This window comes from Sorex fumeus, unplaced genomic scaffold, assembly GCF_029834395.1.
Source record: "Sorex fumeus unplaced genomic scaffold, SorFum_2.1 ptg000207l, whole genome shotgun sequence".
NCBI classification, from domain to species: Eukaryota; Metazoa; Chordata; class Mammalia; order Eulipotyphla; family Soricidae; genus Sorex; species Sorex fumeus.
This window is the reverse complement of record NW_026606264.1, coordinates 1,786,892-1,805,587: the sequence shown is the minus strand read 5'-3', so window position 1 is coordinate 1,805,587 and position 18,696 is coordinate 1,786,892. Positions and strand designations below refer to the sequence as shown.

At 60.3% G+C, this 18,696-nt stretch overlaps 2 protein-coding genes across 3 annotated transcripts in view; one reads left to right on the top strand and one right to left on the bottom strand.

Moving 5' to 3' along the window:
* Window positions 1-11,454, top strand: part of THAP4 (THAP domain containing 4) — a 36,331-nt gene extending 24,877 nt beyond the window's left edge. For both annotated transcript variants that reach the window (XM_056108393.1, XM_056108394.1), the window contains 3 exons: window positions 1,234-1,343; window positions 1,449-1,552; window positions 11,186-11,454. In XM_056108393.1, coding sequence (XP_055964368.1) covers window positions 1,234-1,343; window positions 1,449-1,552; window positions 11,186-11,305 — 334 coding nt within the window. In that variant the 3' untranslated portion in view covers window positions 11,306-11,454. The remainder of the gene's footprint in view (window positions 1-1,233; window positions 1,344-1,448; window positions 1,553-11,185) is intronic.
* The window catches only part of SNED1 (sushi, nidogen and EGF like domains 1), a 537,305-nt gene that overhangs the window by 279,804 nt on the left and 238,805 nt on the right, over window positions 1-18,696 (bottom strand). Inside the window, exons 24-27 of the mRNA XM_056108416.1 lie at window positions 17,888-18,142; window positions 16,090-16,218; window positions 14,660-14,823; window positions 14,315-14,504 (exon numbers count right to left, since the gene is read on the bottom strand). Coding sequence (XP_055964391.1) covers window positions 14,386-14,504; window positions 14,660-14,823; window positions 16,090-16,218; window positions 17,888-18,142 — 667 coding nt within the window. The 3' untranslated portion in view covers window positions 14,315-14,385. The remainder of the gene's footprint in view (window positions 1-14,314; window positions 14,505-14,659; window positions 14,824-16,089; window positions 16,219-17,887; window positions 18,143-18,696) is intronic.

Genomic DNA, 18,696 nt, shown 5'->3' with positions numbered 1-18,696 from the left:
AGGAGTAACTCCTATGCATTGCCGGGTGTTACCCAAAAAAGCATAAAAAAATAAAAATTAGAGTGCTGGAGAGCACTTGCCTTCTATGCAGCTGACCTGGGTTCAACCCCAGCACCTGGTGTGGCCTCGAGCCCCTCCGGGAGTGATCCTTGAGTGCAGAGCCAGGAGTAAGCCCTGACCACTCCTGGATACGACCCCCCCCTCCCCCCCACACACACACACAGAAAGAAAGAAAAGTAAGTGAAACTCTGTGCCTTCCTCGGTCTCCAATGATTATGTCAGGTACATAAATGAGCGTAATTACATTAGTGTCAGTTGTTCGGTAAGTGATTAACTTGGCACCGTGTGAATAGCGCCTCTCCATTTGAAGATGAGCTGGAAGACTATGTTGTTGTCTTCTTTATTATTTTCCTTTTCCCCATTTTGGGTCACACCCAGCAATGCTCGGGGCTGACTCCTGGTTCTGCTCTCAGGACTTACTCCTGGCGGTGCTCAGGGGGCCATATGGGATGCCGGGGATTGAACTCAGGTTGGACACGTGCAAGGCAGACACCCTACCCACTGCACCATCACTCCAGTCCCGTCTTCTGTATTCTTGTATTTGTTTGGTTTTTCCTTTGGGCTGCACCCAGCAGTGTTCAGGCCTTACTCCTGTCTCTGCTCAGGAATCACTCCTGGCGAATCACGACACCATATGGGGTGCTGGGAATTGAACCCTGGTTGGCTGCACACAAGACAAGCTCCCTGTCCGCTGTGCTACCCCTCTGGTCCCAATTCTTAGTTGAAAGGATGAGGGCAAAGCCAAATGCTGGGAACCGTTAACACCCAGCAACCCTCCTGCACAGTGGTGTCTCAGACTGGGGTTTCTGGGAAGGTCCTGAGACTTCAGGTGCTGGCCGCTCACTCTCATGACGGGTGTTTCGGTCACATAGGGACGCAGAGAGCGCCCGTGTGGGTGTGTGGAGTCGGTGAGAGTCAGGCTGCTTTCCTCTGAGATTCTGCTAGCCTGGGGCCATGTGGAGGTTGGTGCTGCCAGGATTCTCCGCGGCTGTCCCCTTCCTGACCACATCGGCTGCCCTGCAGGCCTGTGCCCTCAGCACAGCTAGTGGCTTTCAGGACAGGGTAGGGCGGAGGAGTGCTTGGGAGGAAGGCGAGCGGTGGAGCCCAGTGTCCTGCTGGTGGGGGCAGGTGCTGGGCACCGCGGAGCCTGACGTGCCCCTCTCCCGGCTGCAGGTTCAACGCCTTCCACCCCGACACACACAAGCCCCTGCACCGCGAGTGCGGCTTCATCCGCCTCCAGCCCAACACCAACAAGGCGGCCTTCGTCAGCGCCCAGAACACAGGTGCGTCTGCCGGCTCTCCGGCCCGGTGCTCCGAGGGTGGGAGGGCGGGCGGGCTCCGTGCCCCGGCTTGAGTGGCCCTGACGGCTGCGCACTGTGTCCCCGCAGGCATCGTGGAGGTGGAGGAGGGCGAGGTGAACGGGCAGGAGCTGTGCCTCGCGTCCCACTCCGTCGCCAGGGTCTCCTTCGCCAAGGAGCCTCACGTGCAGCAGGTGAGCCCGCCCACCCCGGCCCTGGCCCTGGCCCGCCCACCTGGCCACCCCGTGCTGCCCGCCTGTTGCCGCTCTTCTCACTTCTCCCCAGACCCTGCCCGTATTCTCGCGTGGCCTGCCTCTGTCCACGTGTGCAGCGTCTCCGTGTTGCTCGGTGAACTGCAGAATTCAGAGGGGACGTGCGGCCTGCTGGGTCTGAGCTGACTCTCGGCCCACACTCGGACTCGGAGGAGAGGCCCAGCTTGCGCACTGCAACTCCCACTCTGACTTGGACAGGCTTTGGGGCAGGGGTGCTGCTCTGGGGACCAGACCCCGGCCCCACCTTCAGAGAGCTCCACAGTCCCAGCCCCTCCCAGCCTGTGCAGGCACCTGGAGCGGCCGTTCGGCTGACTCCTGGCTCTGCTCAGAGACCCGTGTGTGGGGCTGGGCTTGATCCAGGGCGGTGGCCACGCTCTGTCCCCGCTGCACCCTATCTGGCCAGTCACGGTGCCCCACGGGAGCAAGCAGCTCCCCCGGGCCTGCCCTGCACTGCCCCAGCTGGGTCTGTGCATCCCTGGGGCCTTCTGCCGCCTCTTCCTCCTGCTCCCCTGTCCCCTCTGGCTTCTGCTCTGGGGGGCTGGGGGGCGGCCAGGTGCCTCAGAGCCCCGAGTGCTGTCTCCTGACTTGTGGGTGCTCCTCCCGGGGCTTCGTCTCTTTGCTAAGTCCCTGAAGCTGTAAGGTCATCTTCATGTTCTCTTTCGATATCTGGGGAGAGTGTCCGGCATTCTTTTCCCTGGTTTTTGTTAATGGGTTCTTAAGCGTTTCCTCTTCTAGGAATGCCGTGTAAGCGTGGCCAGTCGGGGTTGTGTGAACGCAGTGGATGGAGGGGGCTGGTGGCTGTGTGGGCAGTGTGCTGGCCTCTGTGGGCCGAGCTCAGTCCTCGCTGCCTTTATTGGCCCTGTTGGTCTGGAACAGTCCGTGTCACGGCCAGGTCTTGAGCGCCTGCCTCTCAGCGGCTGCTGGTGGGCAGGCCTGGTGCCTTCAGCATCCTGTGCGCTCCGCTGAGCCAGCCAGGGTCATCCCTTCAGCTGGCTGGGACTGGGCTTGTGCGGTGACCGGTCCCTCCCAGGCCTTGCCGTGGACATAGTTGGGGTCCAGGCACTGTCCTGCTGAGGATAGAGCTGCTCAGGGCCCCGCGAGGCTTTCCCCGCCTCCCCGGGGCGGGCTCTGCTCTCCCTTCAGACTGTGGCATGGCCGCCCCACGTGCCAGGGCCTGGCGCTGAGGCATGTTTCTTGTGGTAACACTTAGATCATCTCCTGAAGTTGGGTGTCGGGACCATTTCCAGGATGAGTGTGACTTTCTAGGCTGTTGTTCCCTGACCCCTCTCAGCCAGCCCCTCAGCAGCTGAAGTGGCCCTCCTCCGAAGTACCCCAGAGCCCCTGGCCCTTTGTGTCATTCGCAGATTTACCATCTTCAGGAAAAGGTTCAGATTCATCTGGAATTTCAGAATACTTAGAATAGACTGTGTTTTACTTCTCTGCCACTCACCCCAAGGTGTGTGTGTGTGTGTGTAGACTGTGTTATCTTTGTGTAGTGTTTTACACACTACACCCATGGGGTATGTGTGTAGTCTTAGCCAGCCAGACCAGGATATGTGTGTGTGTGTGTGTGTGTGTGTGTGTGTGTGTGTGCGCGCGCGCTCGCTCACTCACACACAGTGCTTAGCCAGCTGCCAGACCTGACTTATCAGGCCTCTTTACTTCCTGCTTCGTGGGGGGGGGTAGTGCTCAGGTATCTTTGTGTGTTGGGGAGGAGGGCGTATGGGTTCTCTCTTGACAGTGCTCGGGCTGCCCAGACAGGGACCTGCTTCATCACTGTCTTACCTGCATCCTGCTCATTGTTGCTATGGAACCAAAGCCGATGAGAGCTTCTGCTGCAGGGGCAGACAGAGCTTTAGGGGTGGGGGACAGAGGGGCCTGCTCTGGGGATGACAGAGGTACCAGCTGCATTGGGGGGGACAGAGGGAACCCCTTGCGGGGACAGTGACCAGCTCTGCCCAGTAGCCCTGCTGACCAGAGCCTGGAGCTTTTTTTTTTTAAATTTTATTGAATCGCTGTGAGATAGTTGCAAGCTTTCATATTTGGGTTACAATCACACAATGATCAAACACCCATCCTTCCACCAGTGCACATTCCCCACCACCAATATCCCCGGTATAACCCCCCTTTCCCACCCTCCCTCTGCCTCCATGGCAGATAGGATTCCCCATAATCTCTCTCTACTTTTGGGCATTATGGTTTGCAATACAGACCCTGAGAGGTTATCATGTTTGGTCCTTGATCTACTTTCTGCACACATCTCCCATCCCGAACGATTCCTCCAGCCATTTTTTTCTTAGTGATCACTTCTCTATTCCAGCTGCCTCCTCCCCTTTGCTCATGAGACAGGCTTCCATTATGGAACAATCTCCCTGGCCCTTGTGTCTACTGTCCTTGGGTGTCAGTCTCATGTTATGTTATTTTATACTCCACAAATGAGCGCAGTCCTTCTATATCTGTCACTCTTTCTGACTCATTTCACTTAGCAAGATACTCTCCATGTCTATCCATTTTTCTTTAACCAGTCATCTGTTCTAGGGCACTTGGGTTGTTTTCAGATTTTGGCTATTGTGAACAGTGCTGCAATGAACATGAAAGTACAGATGTCATTTCTACTGTGCTTTTTTGTATCCCTGGGATATATTCCCAGAAGTGGTAACGCGGGGTCATATGGAAGCTCAATTTCTAGTTTTTGAAGGACTGTCCATATTGTTTTCCAGAAAGGCTGGACCAGTCAGCATTCTCCCACCAACAGTGAAAGAGTGTCCCTTTTTCCCCACATCCACGCCAGCACTGGTTGCTTTTGTTTTTTTGAATGTGTGCCAGTCTCTGCAGTGTGAGTGAGATGCTATCTCATTGTTGTTTTGATTTGCATCTCCCTGATGGCTAGCGATGTGGAGCATTTTTTCATGTACCTTTTGGCCATTTGTATTTCTTTTTTGAGGAAACTTCTGTTCATTTCTTATCCCCATTTTTTTTATGTGGTTGGAGGTATTTTTCTTGTGCAGTTCTACTAGTGAGAGCCTGGAGCTTTGTCTGTGAAGGTGCCCCTGTAGGGTGGGGGCAGGGTATGAGGAGAGAAGATGGCCAGGGGCAGAGGGTTGGGGACTGGAAGCCCATCACCCTGTACCTGCGGCCGACCCCAGGCTGCTCTGCTCCCCAGGGGCTGCCGGGAGCAGGACCTCCAGCAGACTGAACTGCCCCACCCCGCCTTGCTGGTTCTGGTTCTGTCTTCTCTGTTTCCTTCAGAGTCCTGAGGCCTCCCCAGCGGAGGCTGGCGGTCCTGTAGCCCAGGGCCCGTGAATTCAGGGCCTCACATATGCCAGGCAGGCGTGCGTCCTGCCCTTGAACTGTCTTCCAGACGTGTACCGATTGGGGTTGAAGTAGAGCTCTGACCATGTGTAGGGACGGGGGCCTGCTGTCTTCTGCGCGTCTCAGTTTCATGGGAAACGGCAGTTTCACTTAAAGCCTTTGCTTTAGGGGGATAAGGCACTTGCCTTGCGTATGGCCAAATTAGTTCCTCCCTCTTTCTAGCACGTCTTCCCTCGCTCCTTTCCTTTGTGTTTTGTTGTTTGGTGCTGGGGATAGAACCCAGGTAGGTCGTGGCATGGCAGCTCTGTCCCTGTGCTCAGTCCAGCAGGTGCTGTGCTACTGCAGTCCCGTGACTGATTTTTGACGGCAGGTGGGGGCGCAGACTCAGACACCCTTCCTCCGACAGGTCTGTCCCCGCAGCAGCACTGAGCTGTGTGTGGCCCCCAGACAGCAGCAACAAAGATGTAATTTAAAAAATAAAAGTCTTGTAAAGATGGGCTGGAGCGATAGCACAGTGGATGGAGCGTTTGCATTGCACACGGCTGACCTGGGTTCGATTCCCAGCATCCCATATGGTCCCCCAACACCGCCAGGAGTAATTCCTGAGTGCATGAGCCAGGGGAAACCCCTGTGCATCGCCGGGTGTGACCCAAAAAGCAAAAAAAAAAGTCTTGTAAAGAGGTGAGACTGATTGTACAGCAGGTAGGTGCTTGCCTTACATGTGGCCCACCCAGGTTTGAGCCCCAGTACCCCACATGGTCTCCAAGCCTGCCAAGAGTGACCTCTGAACACAGCCAGGAATAACCCCAGAGCACTGCTGGGTGTGCACCCCCCAACCCCAATCCCCCCAAAAAAAAAGTTTGTGAATTTTTTATACTTGTGTTCACCTGCTTGATTAATGTTTAGTGTTTTATTCTTTTTGAGGTTACTATAAATGCAATTTTATTTCTTTTTGTTGTTCTGTCTTTGGGTCACACCTGGTGTTCTCAGGGCTTCCTTCTGGCTCTGCACTCAGGGATCAGACCTACATCAGCTGCGTGCAGGGCGAGTGCTCTGCCGTTGTCCTATCGTCTGCTCAGTTTTCCTTGTCCCTTTTTAAATTGCTCGTGTGTGTAGAAATGCAAACGATTGTGTGTGGACTTTGTATCCTATTTCTTTGCTGAATTCATTCATTCAAGGAGTTTTGATTTTACTCACGAGGTTTCTTATAGCAGATCATGTATCTGCAAACAGAAATCTTAGTTCTTCTTCCCTGAGTTGGCCCCCTTTTATTTCCTCCTCTTCTCCTCTTGGATTGAACTTGCCGCAACGTATGGCCTAGAAGCGGTGCAGGTGGCAGCGTATGGCCTGGAAGCCGTGTCCGTGGGCGGCTCGCCAGCGTAGAGCTCTTGTCTCTGTGCGGATTGAGGTGGCCACTGGTGCTGCTCCAGTGGACCTGGCCGCGCTGAAGTAGTTTCTCCTGGCTGGGGTTTCTTGGCTCTGTTCCCCAGGGGCAGCAGCTGGCATTGTCTCGCCTCAGATGAGAAGACCTTGGGTCTTCTTCACTTTGCTAATCGCACCTCCTTTATTTGTTTTTGTTTGGGGTCCACATCTGGGGATACTCAGGGCTTATTCCTGACTCTGTGCTCAGGGATCACTCCTGGTGGGCTCGGGGGACCGTGGAGTGCTGGGAAACGAACCCAGGTGGGCCCTGTGCAAGGCATGCGCCCTCCCCACTGTACTGTCTCTCCAGTCCATAATGTGTTCTTTATTGACTGGTTTTATGTGTGTCCAGTTATCCGTATTCCAGAAGTACATGCTGCGCGACCGTGACGTCCAGTGTCTGTGATGCCTTGCTGTGGCCGTGCTCTGCTGTCTGTGGTGTCGTACTGAAGTGGGCTGCTCTCTGGTACCATCTTTCTGACTTTGGGGTTGGGATGATTCTGGCTTGTACAGTGACGTAAGCACCGTTTTCTCTGGGGAAGCCATCAGACCACACCTGTTTGCCCGAGATTCAGTCTCCCTGTGAGTTAGGTTTTCTGTTTCTCCATCATTCAGTCTTAGTAGGTTTCATAAATTCAGTCTTTCTTACCCCTTTTTCTTTCCTTTTAATTTTGGGGTTTACATTGGTCTTTTGGATTCGGTACTTGGGGGTCTTAAGGGGAGGGGCTCAGCCACACCTGATAGTGCGGAGGGCTTACTCCTGGCTCTGTGCTCAGGGATCGCTCCTGGTTCTGTGCTTCAGACCAAGGTCATGCACACGCCAGGCTCTTCCTGCCTCTGGCCCTGGCTTTTTGTCTGTCTGGGTCTAGTCCACCCCCAGTGGGGCTCAGCTACTACTCCTGGCTCTGTGCTTGGCGGGCCGTGTGGCCCCTGGGATTGAACCTGGGCCTGCATGCAAGGCAGTCCTAGGTGGGCTGGTTGTTTTTTATTGAATCACTGTGAGATAGAACACGACAAAGTTGTTCATGATTGGGTTTTCAATCATACAGTGTCCCAACGTCCATCTACCACATCCATCCCTCCACCAGTGTATAATGTCCCACCACCAAGTGTCCCCAGCCCCCCCCCCCCCCGCCTCCCCCTATGGCAGGCACTTTTTTTTTATTTTATTTTCATAAAGTTGTTCACAATTGATTACATTCAAAATATTTCAACACCGGTCCCACCACCATTACACCTTCCCACATTATTTCAGAGTGTCCCACCACTCTCAAGCCTGCTTCACAGGCAGATTTTGCATTGCTTGTTATGAAAAGTACAAGATATCTGTAAGGGTCTGTCTCATAGTGAGTCAACAAAGAAAGGGGGAAAAAATAGTATGAGATACTGCATGGCCACAAAAGCAGCTGAGTGCTCCTGGGATTCTAAAAATTGAAATAACTGAGGCCCGGAGCCATCTCTGCAGCGAGCTGCGTGGTCCTGAGATTCTTCCGTGAGTCCCTGGATCACGGCTGGTAATGTGCATTAATGGCACCCGGAGGCAGTTCTCGGCGTGACAGCCAGAACCCCGGGAGGGCGGGGAGATGGGAAGGGACGGCCCAATCCCAACTCCTTGAGTCCTGGTGTTTTCAGTCACTGGCCCCATGTACCTGGTTTGCAGTACATGTACTAAAGCAGTCATCATGTGTGTTCAGTGTTTTTATCAGGAAGGTACAGCTGGAGTAGCCCTTTTAACTGAGTTGCAGCTTTGGGGTGTGGATGTGACTGCCAGGGCTTCCAGAAGTACAGGGAGGTGGGGAAGGTTGCCCATCCAGATCCCGAGAAACCTGCATACCCATATTTTCAACAGCTTAATTTTTCAGTGAGGTCCATCTCGAGACAGAGGGGTCTGGTCAGGGACAAGGCAGTGATTTTGGGTTTTTTTGCTTTTTGGGTCACACCCAGCAATGCTCAGGGGTTACTCCTGACTCTGCACTCAGGAATTACTCCTGGCGGTGCTTGGGAGACCATATGGGATGCCGGGGATCGAACCCAGGTCGGCCGGGTGCAAGGCAAACGCCCTACCCGCTGTGCTATCGCTCCGGTCCCAGGGCGGTGATTTTGGACTGTGGGCACAAGCAGCTGCCGGGGGCTCTGTTGGGGGAAGCACTGTGCCAACCCACCCCCCTCTGATGTACCCCGTAATACTCACCCGTGTGAGCCTGAGAGGATTTACTGCATCTTTTTTTTTTTTTAATCTGTTTTGAGATTTGTTTACAAATCTCTGGAGCAAGACTTAGAAATGAGCTTGTAAGATGGAGCCGGTGGTGGTTTGTGGGTGGGGCTCCCACGCACCCGAATATTGGCAGTTTAATTTCTCGGAAAACATGGTCTCGAGTTACTGGGGTTCGGCCAGAGTCATAGTGGTGACTCTGAGGTGTCTGGAAGCCCAAGGGCCCCATCAGGCTGCTGATGCTCTGGCCCCACGGAACCGGGCTGGCCTGCCAGTGGCACTGCGCCTTCTGGACCCCAGCGATGACGGCAGCAGCGACCCAACCGGGACCAGGACCAGAGCCAGTATGGCTGCCAGATGCAGCTCTGGCACTCCGGGCAGGCCGTCACCAGCGATCCAGCAGAACCTGACCCAGGGGCGCTCGCCAGCTGGTGCTCAGGGGGTTTTCCTCCAGAATACGCTGCGGGTGGCACAGCAGCAACGGCTGGTCCATGGGAGGGCCGGGACGCCCTGCCGGTGGCAACAGCGAGTCACCAGGGCCACCCGAGCCAGCTCCCCGTGGTAGGAGCCCGAGGACCCGTTCGCTCCGGGATCTGCGCACTGCGGTGGTGCCTGGCTGGACCCAGAGCGCTAGTCGTCCACACACTCTGCCGCCACCTGTCCACGGCGCCGAGAGCTGCGGCTGCTCCGTCGTTGGCCGCGCTGCCGCCGTCTCTCACGAGTCCCGCTCGGGCCAGCGCCCCCCAGGGGGAGCCAAGCTGGTCTCGTGCAAGGCCACTCTGAGAGAAATATTCAGAGGGCACTTGCTTTCATTCATGCAGACACCCTCTGAGCCCATGGGCCAGCTCTCAGAGCGCTGAGCTGCCGCCCATCTGCCAGCTCTGGTGCCCACGTCAACACCATCTTGGGAGTCCCTTCATTTCCTCACTCATACTTTAAAGCTCAGTAAACCTTTTCCCACCCGGGTTGCATGGACTCCGTTAAATTTTTTTTTTTTTTTGCTTTTTGCTTTTTGGGTCACACCGGCGATGCTCAGGGGTTTCTCCTGGCTCTGCACTCAGGAATCACCCCTGGCGGCGCTCAGGGGACCATATGGGACGCTGGGAATCGAACCCTGGTCGGCCGCGTGCAAGGCAAACGCCCTCCCCGCTGGGCTATTGCTCCAGCCCCTCCATTAAAATATTTTAGAGGAGACCTCCAAGGGCCAGGGTGCACATCCTGCGTCTTCCAGCCCAGAGTCAGTTTCCAGTGCCACGTGACTCCGAGCTCCAAATGCTGAGGCATTCCTGTGCCCGCCCTCTGGCGTCGCTCCGCTGTTCGGCTGCACAGGGCACGGCTGCGACATTCGCCTGGGTTTCCAGGTGGCGGCTCGACAGAGTTCGTTTGCCAGCCAGTTCTATTGTTTTATATCATAGTTAGGTCTTGAGATTGTTCTTTTTAAGTGTCTCAGCACTGTCAGTACGAATTCCTCCTTAGGAATTCCATCCCAGGAATGAGTAGGCTGAGCACAGGCTGTCCATGCGAGAGGCCCGGGCCCAGCCCCATGCCCCGAGCACAGCCAGGGCCATCCCCGCTCCCCGCCACAGAGGGAAGGAAGAGAAGCCAGGACGCGTTCACTGCGATGCTGCCCTCCTTCGGTCCCGGTGTTCAGGACCTCCTACCAGAGCCCCCCTTCCTCCTGGGGACAGCCCCCAGGCCCAGCCGTGGCATGGGGCGCGTCCAGCCCTCCCGTCTCGGAGGGGAGGGTGCTCTGCAGGAGAGGCGGCTGCTGGGGAGCACCAGGGCGGAGTCGCTCCCTCTGCCCCCTTGCTCGTGTCTAAGTGTGCAGGCCTCAAGGGCCTGTTGGTTACACTTCCCCCCATCTGCTTCTGGGGTTCAGCCCTTTGGGCCCCTGGTCCTGGGCTCTCTGTGGCCTCTGCTCTCACACTGAGTCCCGACACTGCTCCAGGCAGCATGTGTCCTCCAGACTCCCAGCCTCCACAGCTGCCCGTGGGTCCTGCACGCCTCCTGCAGACCCTGGGCCCGGCTGCCCTCGTGCTGTTCCACCACCTCAAGCAGGCCCTGAGTCTGGCTGTTCCGGTGAGATGAGCTGGCTACGGCCAGAAGCACGAGCAGACTCTCCTGGAAGTCATTCCACCCCTTCGCTCGCTGGCTCACAGACCGCCACCTTCAGGCTTCTCTTCCGCACACCCCTTTCTCGGGGGTCGGCCGCTGTCGGCACGTGACTCGCCCCCGTAGTGCGGACACCGGATGGGGTGTTTCTTAACACGTTGAGCTCAGTGACAGGCAGGCGGCGAAGAGGGCGATGAAGGAGCAGAGCCAGTCCGGGTCCGAAGCAGATCACAGGGACCAGCCGTGCCCCCCGGGTTCTGATAAGGCTGCAGGACAGGGAGGGCAGCCGTGGCCCTCACACAGGTGGCCTCTCGCACATTCTCAGGCCTCTCGCACAGGCAGCCGCGCACACGGCCGTCTCACGGGCCGTCTCAGGCACAGGCAGTCCACGGCAGGCCGTTTCGCCGCGCAGACTGAGAGGGCAGCTGCAGGACCTGAGAGTTGAGGGGATTTGGGAACCAGACCCCAAGGTGCTTTGTGTTTCTTGCTCTGTTCAGATCACCCGAAGATTCCGGTTAAACTCGGAAGGCAAACTTGAGCAGACGGTCTCCATGGCAACCACTACCCAGCCGATGACTCAGCATCTCCACATCACCTACAGGAAAGTGACCCCGTGACCCAGAGCAAGCTTCGTCAGGCGGGGCCTGGCCACCATGGGGGGACACGGGCCTTGTGGGCTCGTAGAGTGTCGCCGCGTGCCCCTGTAATGGCAGAGTAAAACCAAATAAAAGGCCTTTATTTTTATGGCTGAGCATTTTGGATAGGATCACTGGCGCAGAGTGGACCTTTCTTTTGCTGCTGGAGACCGTGTCTGAGTTTTCTGTTTGTTTTACCGTCGGGGTGCACCCAGCAGTGCTCAAGGGTGATGCCTGGCTCTGTGTGGAGGTCACTCACGGGGTTGCCCAGGAGACTCTGTGGGGCCAGGGATCTCGAGCACTCCGGTCCCCACTTGGAAAGCATGGCTCTCACTCAGCCCCAAACTGCTTGTCCTGCCCCTTCCAAGTTGGTTCAATGACTCTGAGGTGGGGCTGGCGGCAGTGGGAGCACCTTTCTGCCACGTGGGGGCCTCAGGGAGCCCTTAAACAGGGCAAGGAGGGCGTGGGCCTCCAGGGCCTTCTCAGAACCCAGGTTCAGGCATTCATCCCTCAGGGTCCAGTAACTGGGGCACAAAGGTTGGCATGGAGAAGGCTCACTCAAGCCGAAAGGCTGAGATCCCAGGTACAAACAGGGCCTTGTGCGCCCGACCCTGCAGGGCCCAGCTGGAACGGGTGCCTGGACCTGTCTCCCAGGAGCCCGCAGTTCCCACATAGTCTCGCATGGCTGCTTCCGGGTCGACCACCGTGGTGAAACAAACTTGCTTGTTTGACTCTGCAGCCAGCCAGTGGTGGCCTGTGTCCTCCTCATGGCCAGTCATAGAAACAGAGGCCACCACTCGCCTGATCTGCCTTGGCTCCTCTCCATCGTGACAGACCTAGCAGGTCCTGCTTCTCTTCAGACTCACTGACCCCTGCCCAACGGCTTGGTCATGAGCTGCTCAGTGGGCAGGAGAGTGCAGAGCTCTGGTTTGACCTGCATCACCGCAGACGGGCCCCCCGCCCCCCGCTCCCCCCCCCCCCCCCCCCCGCCAAGCAGAGCCAGGAGTAAGACAGGAGCTCGCCAGGTGGCCCAGAGGGCTGCCAAGGGTGCCGTCTACCCCCTGCCCAGGCCGGATGGTCAGGACTGCCGCAGCACCCTCACCTGTGTGCACAGCAGAGACAGGCCCAGCCCGACCGGCAATTGGAGTCTGTCTGCCCAAGGTGCCCAGCCCCAGGTCACTGGCAGGGTGTCCTCTCGCCCTTGCCCCCGGGAGTGCCCAGGTCCTGCTGGTCACTGTTGGTGCTGCTTTCCTGGCTCTGTGGGCTCTTAGAGTGGCCCTGGCCCCCTCCAGCTCAGCTCCCCACTGTGTCAGGGAGTGGCAGTGAGTCTGTCCCCACTGCTGAGCTGTCCTCGGTGGCCCACAGAGCAGCCAGAGCTGGAAAACACTCCAGCACCGTCCCAGGGCAGGGCCATGTCAGCCCCCCTCAGGGTCACGGGTGCAAATGGTACGAGTCTGCAGATGACCCACAGGTACCTGACCACCCACCCTGACCTTTGGCCACAGTGCCCATCCCTACCACACTGCCCCGTGGGCCTGCTTTTTCCCAGTAGCCGGCTCCGTTGAGTGGGATGGGGTGAAGGCCGTATGCCTTTCAGACTTCCAGAGCCAGAACCTCACGTAGGCTCTGGGCCTGGGTCAACCTGGTGGCAAGAAATGGAACTCTGGGTGGTTTGTTTGGCTAATATTTCTGTTGCCTTTTTCTGGGTTTTGGAACTCCTGAATTAGAAATATTAGTCCTATTCAAGACCACTCCTGACGGCGTTCGGGCCCAATGCTGAGTTCTCGCCTGCAGTGCTCGGGGGATTTCATGGTCCTGGGGATCACCCATCTGATCACATCACTATCGGGGGTGACACAGCCATAACAGTCACGACTTTGGCTAATACTTCTAGGGGCACTGTTGAGCGCAGTAGCATGCTGCAGGGCAGCCCACAAGAGGGGTGTTCCGGCCCCTGGAGGGGCCGCATCAGCACGCCCCCCCCCCTTTCCTGCCTCCAACTGCAAACATGGCGCCGTTGTTACTGTCTTGGGGCCACGCCCAGTAGTGCTCGGGCTTACTCCTGGCCCTGCATTCAGGGATCAATCCGGGCAGGCTTGGGGGACCATCTGGGATGTTGGGGATTGCACCCGGGTCGGCCACGTGCAAGGCAAGTGCCCTGCCATACTCTCCGGCCCCTGCAAACATTTGGAAAGTGCTGGACCCTCTAACAGAATTTTCCTGTTGTCTTCCACCGAGGGCCCGTGACTCAAGGCGACGTGCAACCCACTCAGGCCTGTGGCATCTGCTTTGGCGGGCGGGGAGCAGGGGCGGTGCCCGCGCCTCCAAGCTCACCACTTTTCTCCACTTGTAGGAACAAGCCTACCGTCCTGCTGCCTCTCCGGCTGCTTCCAGGCCTCGGGCCTGTCCTCAGTGTCTGGAGCCCAGTGCCCTCGGGCCTCCTGCGCACTCACCAGCCGGGGTGCCAGGCCCAGGCCTCCTCCTGCTTTGGATGACTTAGTTTGTTTAGACTGGGGCTGCAGGCCATCAGGGTGGGTGCTGGCCTTGCATGTGGCCAGCCTGGGTTCCATTCCTGACACCCTGTGTGGTTCCCCGAGCCCCACAAGGAGCAAGCCCTGAGCACCGCTGGGTGTGGCCCAGAAACAAATCCCCACACAAACAACACAGATTGGGAGTGTTGAGGACTACTGTGGAGTCGTCAGGGACGTGTTTTCCTGCACCTCCTGATAGATGGTGCTGGGCTCACAGTGGCCACAGATGAGAGAAGCAGATGGCCACCGCCATGGACATAGACCTTTACTGGACCACACTCCGGGCCTGTACACCACGGTGGGGGGCTCCTCCGGTCTGGCGGAAACCAGAGCACAGGGTCCCCGCAGACGGGGACAGTCCACCAGGCACCCTGGATTCAGCCACACCGGGCTTCCAAGGGCAGGGCTCGCGGCTGCAGGGACCGAGACCAGCTGTGTCCCCGAGGCCACGGAGGGGGACAGGCCAGAGCGACCGGAGAGCGGGAGGCCCACTGCCACCCCGGCTGCAGGCGCCGAGGCCAGGCTCATCTCTCAGGCAGCAGCAGGAAGAAGGCGGCCTTCAGGAAGCGACCAAAGCCACACAGCGCCGCCACCAGCCAGTGCGAGCGGAAGCCGGGCTCCGTGTTCACCACGCACTTGAGGACATCGGTCTGCGGGAGAGGAGGACAGGGACGTCACCGTGCTGGGCAGCGGGGCAGACGAGGCCAACTCCCGTGGGTCCCACACAAGGGCCCCGGGGGCAGCGCCGGGGTCAGGGCGGACCCTCTGGAGGGACAAGACCACGCACCCCATCCCAACCCCTCACCCATCCACCACGCCTCCGCAGCCACGGGGCCAGGGTCTTGCGCACGAACTCCCCGAGGCAGTCGACGAGCGCGTGCACTGTGGCGGGCTGGGCCTGCCGCACGCAGTCCACCGCCAGGCCTGCCGCCACCGCATACAAAGACACGACTTTGCCCCACGTGACGCCTGCAAGAGAGAGCAGTCGGCAGGCCCAGCCCCGGTGCCGATGCCCCTGCCCCCAGCTGAGGCCTGCCACTGCTCCCGTCTGCAGTAGCTCCCCAGCTTCCCCACGCCCTGCACGGGGGCCGGAGCCCACCTCAGCCCTCTGGCACTGGGAGAAGTTGGTGGACAGCAAGTGCCCTGTGGAAGAGACGGTCCAGGCTGGGGGCTGTTGGGCACATGGTGGGGCTCAGGCGCCTCCTGGGGCGGGCATGTACCCTCCCGGCTCGGTCGCATGCCAGGCTCCCCTGGCATCTGAGGGATTTGAGCCACACCAGGCTGTGCTCAGGGGTCATTCCCAGCAGTGCTGGGGGGACCAAGTAGTGCCGGGATTGAACCTGTGCAAAGCCTAAAATGCCCTGCAGTCATGCATGTGTGTGTGTGTGTGTGCGCGCGCGCGCGTGTGTGCGGGCACTGAGGATTACTCATGGCAGGGCGTGGGGGACCATCTGGGTTGCTGGGGATAAAACCCAGATCGGCTATGTGCAAGGCAAGAGCCCTGCCAGCTGTGCCCCACCCATTAGCCACTTTGATTGGTGTCTCAGTTGGGCCCCTGACCACCTGGGGTGGCCATTCTCTCGCACTCGTTCACAAGATGACCGTGGCAACCTCAGGTTATGAGGCAGTCCCCAGGTGACAGGAAGCAAGAACCAAGATCCACACAGGGGTTGCTGGAAGTGCCCCAACAGCAGAGCAGGTGAGGGGCAACCCAGAACCCCCCACTCACACTCACTTCCTACACCCCCTTGCTCACCAACTGACACCCTCTCTCACACACACACACACACATCCTTGCTCACCTATCCAAGCCCTCTTAGAGACTCTCAACACCCACACCCCCTCATCACACCTCACTCACCCTCTCACGCACCCACATCCCTCACACCCAAAACCCCTTCCCACACACCCTCACACCCCTTCACACCCATGCCTCTTTTCACACACATTCTCTCTCCCCCCACACACACCCTCACATGCCCACACACACACACACACACACACACACACACACACGGCCATACCCTTCACACCCCCACACCCCCTCACACACACCCATACCCACCCCCTATTCCAGCAGTTCAAAAGCCCACGAGGCTGGGCGGTCCCCTGCAGCCCCTCAGGCCCGTGTCTGGAGCACGTGGGAGGGGGCCGGTGCTGGGGACATGCAGCCTCACTGCGAGGGGACCCCGGCAGCCAGGCCCCAGGACTCAGAGCCCAGCCCGTGGGACCCACCTGCAGAGAACATGTGAGCGGCCACTGCCAGGAAGGCATCGGTGACAGCCGCCTCCGAGTGCAGGGGCAGGTGCAGCTGGCGGGCCACGTTGCGGTACACGCTGGGCCGGATCTGCTCCAGCTCGTCCCCTGCAGCACACGGGGGTCAGTGCCGCGTCCTCCCAGCCCGAGCCCACTCACCCCCACACGGTCTGCCCAAAGCTGCCCACGTGGCCCCACCCCACTGGCAGGACCCCCCCCGCCCCCCAGCCGGCTGGGCCGGTGTGGCGGGAATCCTGGGATCTGGGCCGGGCCTGCCTGCTGGTGACTCACCGGCCACAGTGCGTGGCAGACCAGGCAGGTGGCCAGCACCCAGCCCAGCAGAGGCTGCACTAGGGACCCCACGGCAGGCATGAAGGTGCAGCCCCGCCCAGTGAGGCAGCGGGCCGGGCAGCGGGGCCCAGCGGAGGGGCCCAGTGGGCTGTTTCCCTGAGCCAGCTGGCTCCATCCTTTTCTGATCCCCTTCTGAAGTCAGGACAGGACCAGGGCAGGGGCAGGGCGGGGCTTGGGTTTCCCCTGGAGGACCACTGAGGAAGCCCAGGGGACATGACCCTCCTTCCTGTTTGCACTGGCTGAAGCAGCTGGGGACACTGGGGGAGGGGCAGCAGGGGACCCAGGGTGGGGTGCTGGGGGGGGGCAGGAGCTGGGGAGGCCTGACGGAAAGGCCTCTGGGGCACCACGGAGACTGCGCAGACCCACACAGGCAGCTCTGCGCCCAGCGAACAGGAGTTCAGGCTCGCATGGGGTCCTCCGGGTCACCCGCTGAAGCTACCCCTACACACACACACGTACACAGCACACACGCACGCAGTACACACACACCTGTGCACGGACACTGGTACAGGTATGTGTGTACAAACAGGCACACACAGTACACATACACCCATGCTCACACACTGGTACATATATAGGTTTATAAACACGGGCACAGTATATGTACACCCATGCGCACACACGGGTACATATGGGTGTGTACAAACGGGCACACAGTACACATACACCCGTGAGCACACACTGGCACATATACACGTATACTAATTGATGTACATAGGGTAGACATCCCCACAGACACGCACACAGGGGGGGACACATTCCTGGGCCCACACCCAAACAAGGACAAGCCGACCGCGTCCCGGCCGCTGCCTCCTCCCCCAGCCCGCCGAGTGGGCTGCGCGCCCCACGGCCCCTAGGCTCATTTCAAAGGGGAATCACTGCGGGTCGGGCCTCCTTGCGGGGAGAACCGACCGGGGATGCTGCCCCCGCTGGGCAGCCTGGCCCAGGGCAGGGGTACAGGGCCGGTTCTCCAAACACACCGGGGACGCGCGGGCCCGCAGGGGCTCCCGGGCCGGCTCGGGGCCGGGACCACTTTGGAAGCTGAGCCTCCAAAGCCCTAGTCTCCGGGCTGCTGGCGGGCGGTCCGCGCGGCAGGGCCAGCGCGGGCGAGGACGGGCGCGCGGGGCGCGGAGCGCAGGGAACGCGGGGTCTCGCGGCGCGCGGGGGTCCGGGTCCGGGGCGGGGGCGGGGGGCTCCGGGTCTGGGGGCGCCGGATCAGGGCCTCCGGGCGGGGTCTCCGGGGCCGGGGCGGGGGTGCTCCGCTCTGGGGGCGCCGGATCAGGGCCTCCGGGCGGGGTCTCCGGGGCCGGGCCGGGGCGGGGGTGCTCCGGTCTGGGGGCGCCGGGCCGGCTCGGGGCCGGGTCCCGGGCGGGGGTCTCCGCGTCCGGGCCGGGTCCGGGTCCCGGGGCTCCGGGCCCGCACTCACCCAGGCGCAGCAGCACGGCGCTGACCTCGGCCAGGCGGCCGGGCGGGCAGGCGGGCTCGGGCGCGCTCCAGGCCAGGCCGGCGCGCAGCAGCCGCGCGCGCACGAACTCGCGGCCGAGCGCCTTGGCCTGCGCCACCAGCTCCTTGTCGGTGGGCGCGCGGTCCAGCGCGCCCCTGAGCTCGGCCGCCAGCGCGGACGGGCGGCGCAGCAGCTCCATGGCCCGCCGCGCGCCCGGCCCGCCGCATGCCCGGCCCGCTCGGCCCGCCCGGCTCGGTCCCGCCCGGCCCGACCCGCCCGGCGCGGCTCGGCGGGGCGCGGGCAGCGCGGCCGCGGGCGCCGAGGTCCGGCCCGGCCTTGTAGGGAAGCGCCGGGGCGGGGCGCGGCCGCCGCTTAAGGAGGCGCCGGAGGCCGGGCCGCGCCCCCGCACCTGGCGCGCGGCACCCCGGGGTGCGCCCCTGCCCGGTCCCCCCCGCCCGCGCGCCCCTCGCACCGGTCCCTGCCCGCCGGACCACCCCTGCCCCGCACCCCGGCCCCAGCACCCCTGCCCGGCCCCCCGTGCCCCGCGTCCCTGCCCCGAAACCCCCTGCCCCTCGCCGGGGCCCCGGCCCGGCCCTGGCTGCCCCCAGACGCTCTGTTGTTGCCCTGGGGGTGACCTCCAGGTCACCTGCCCCTTAGCACTGACGCGCACAGCTGCCCAGCCTGACCCCAGCACACCTGCCGGGGTCCACGTGGGCCTGGCCCATCACCACGCCGGCTGTGGGCGTAGTGTCCCTCTGCTACCCCGCTGCTCGGCCTCAGCACAAGCCAAC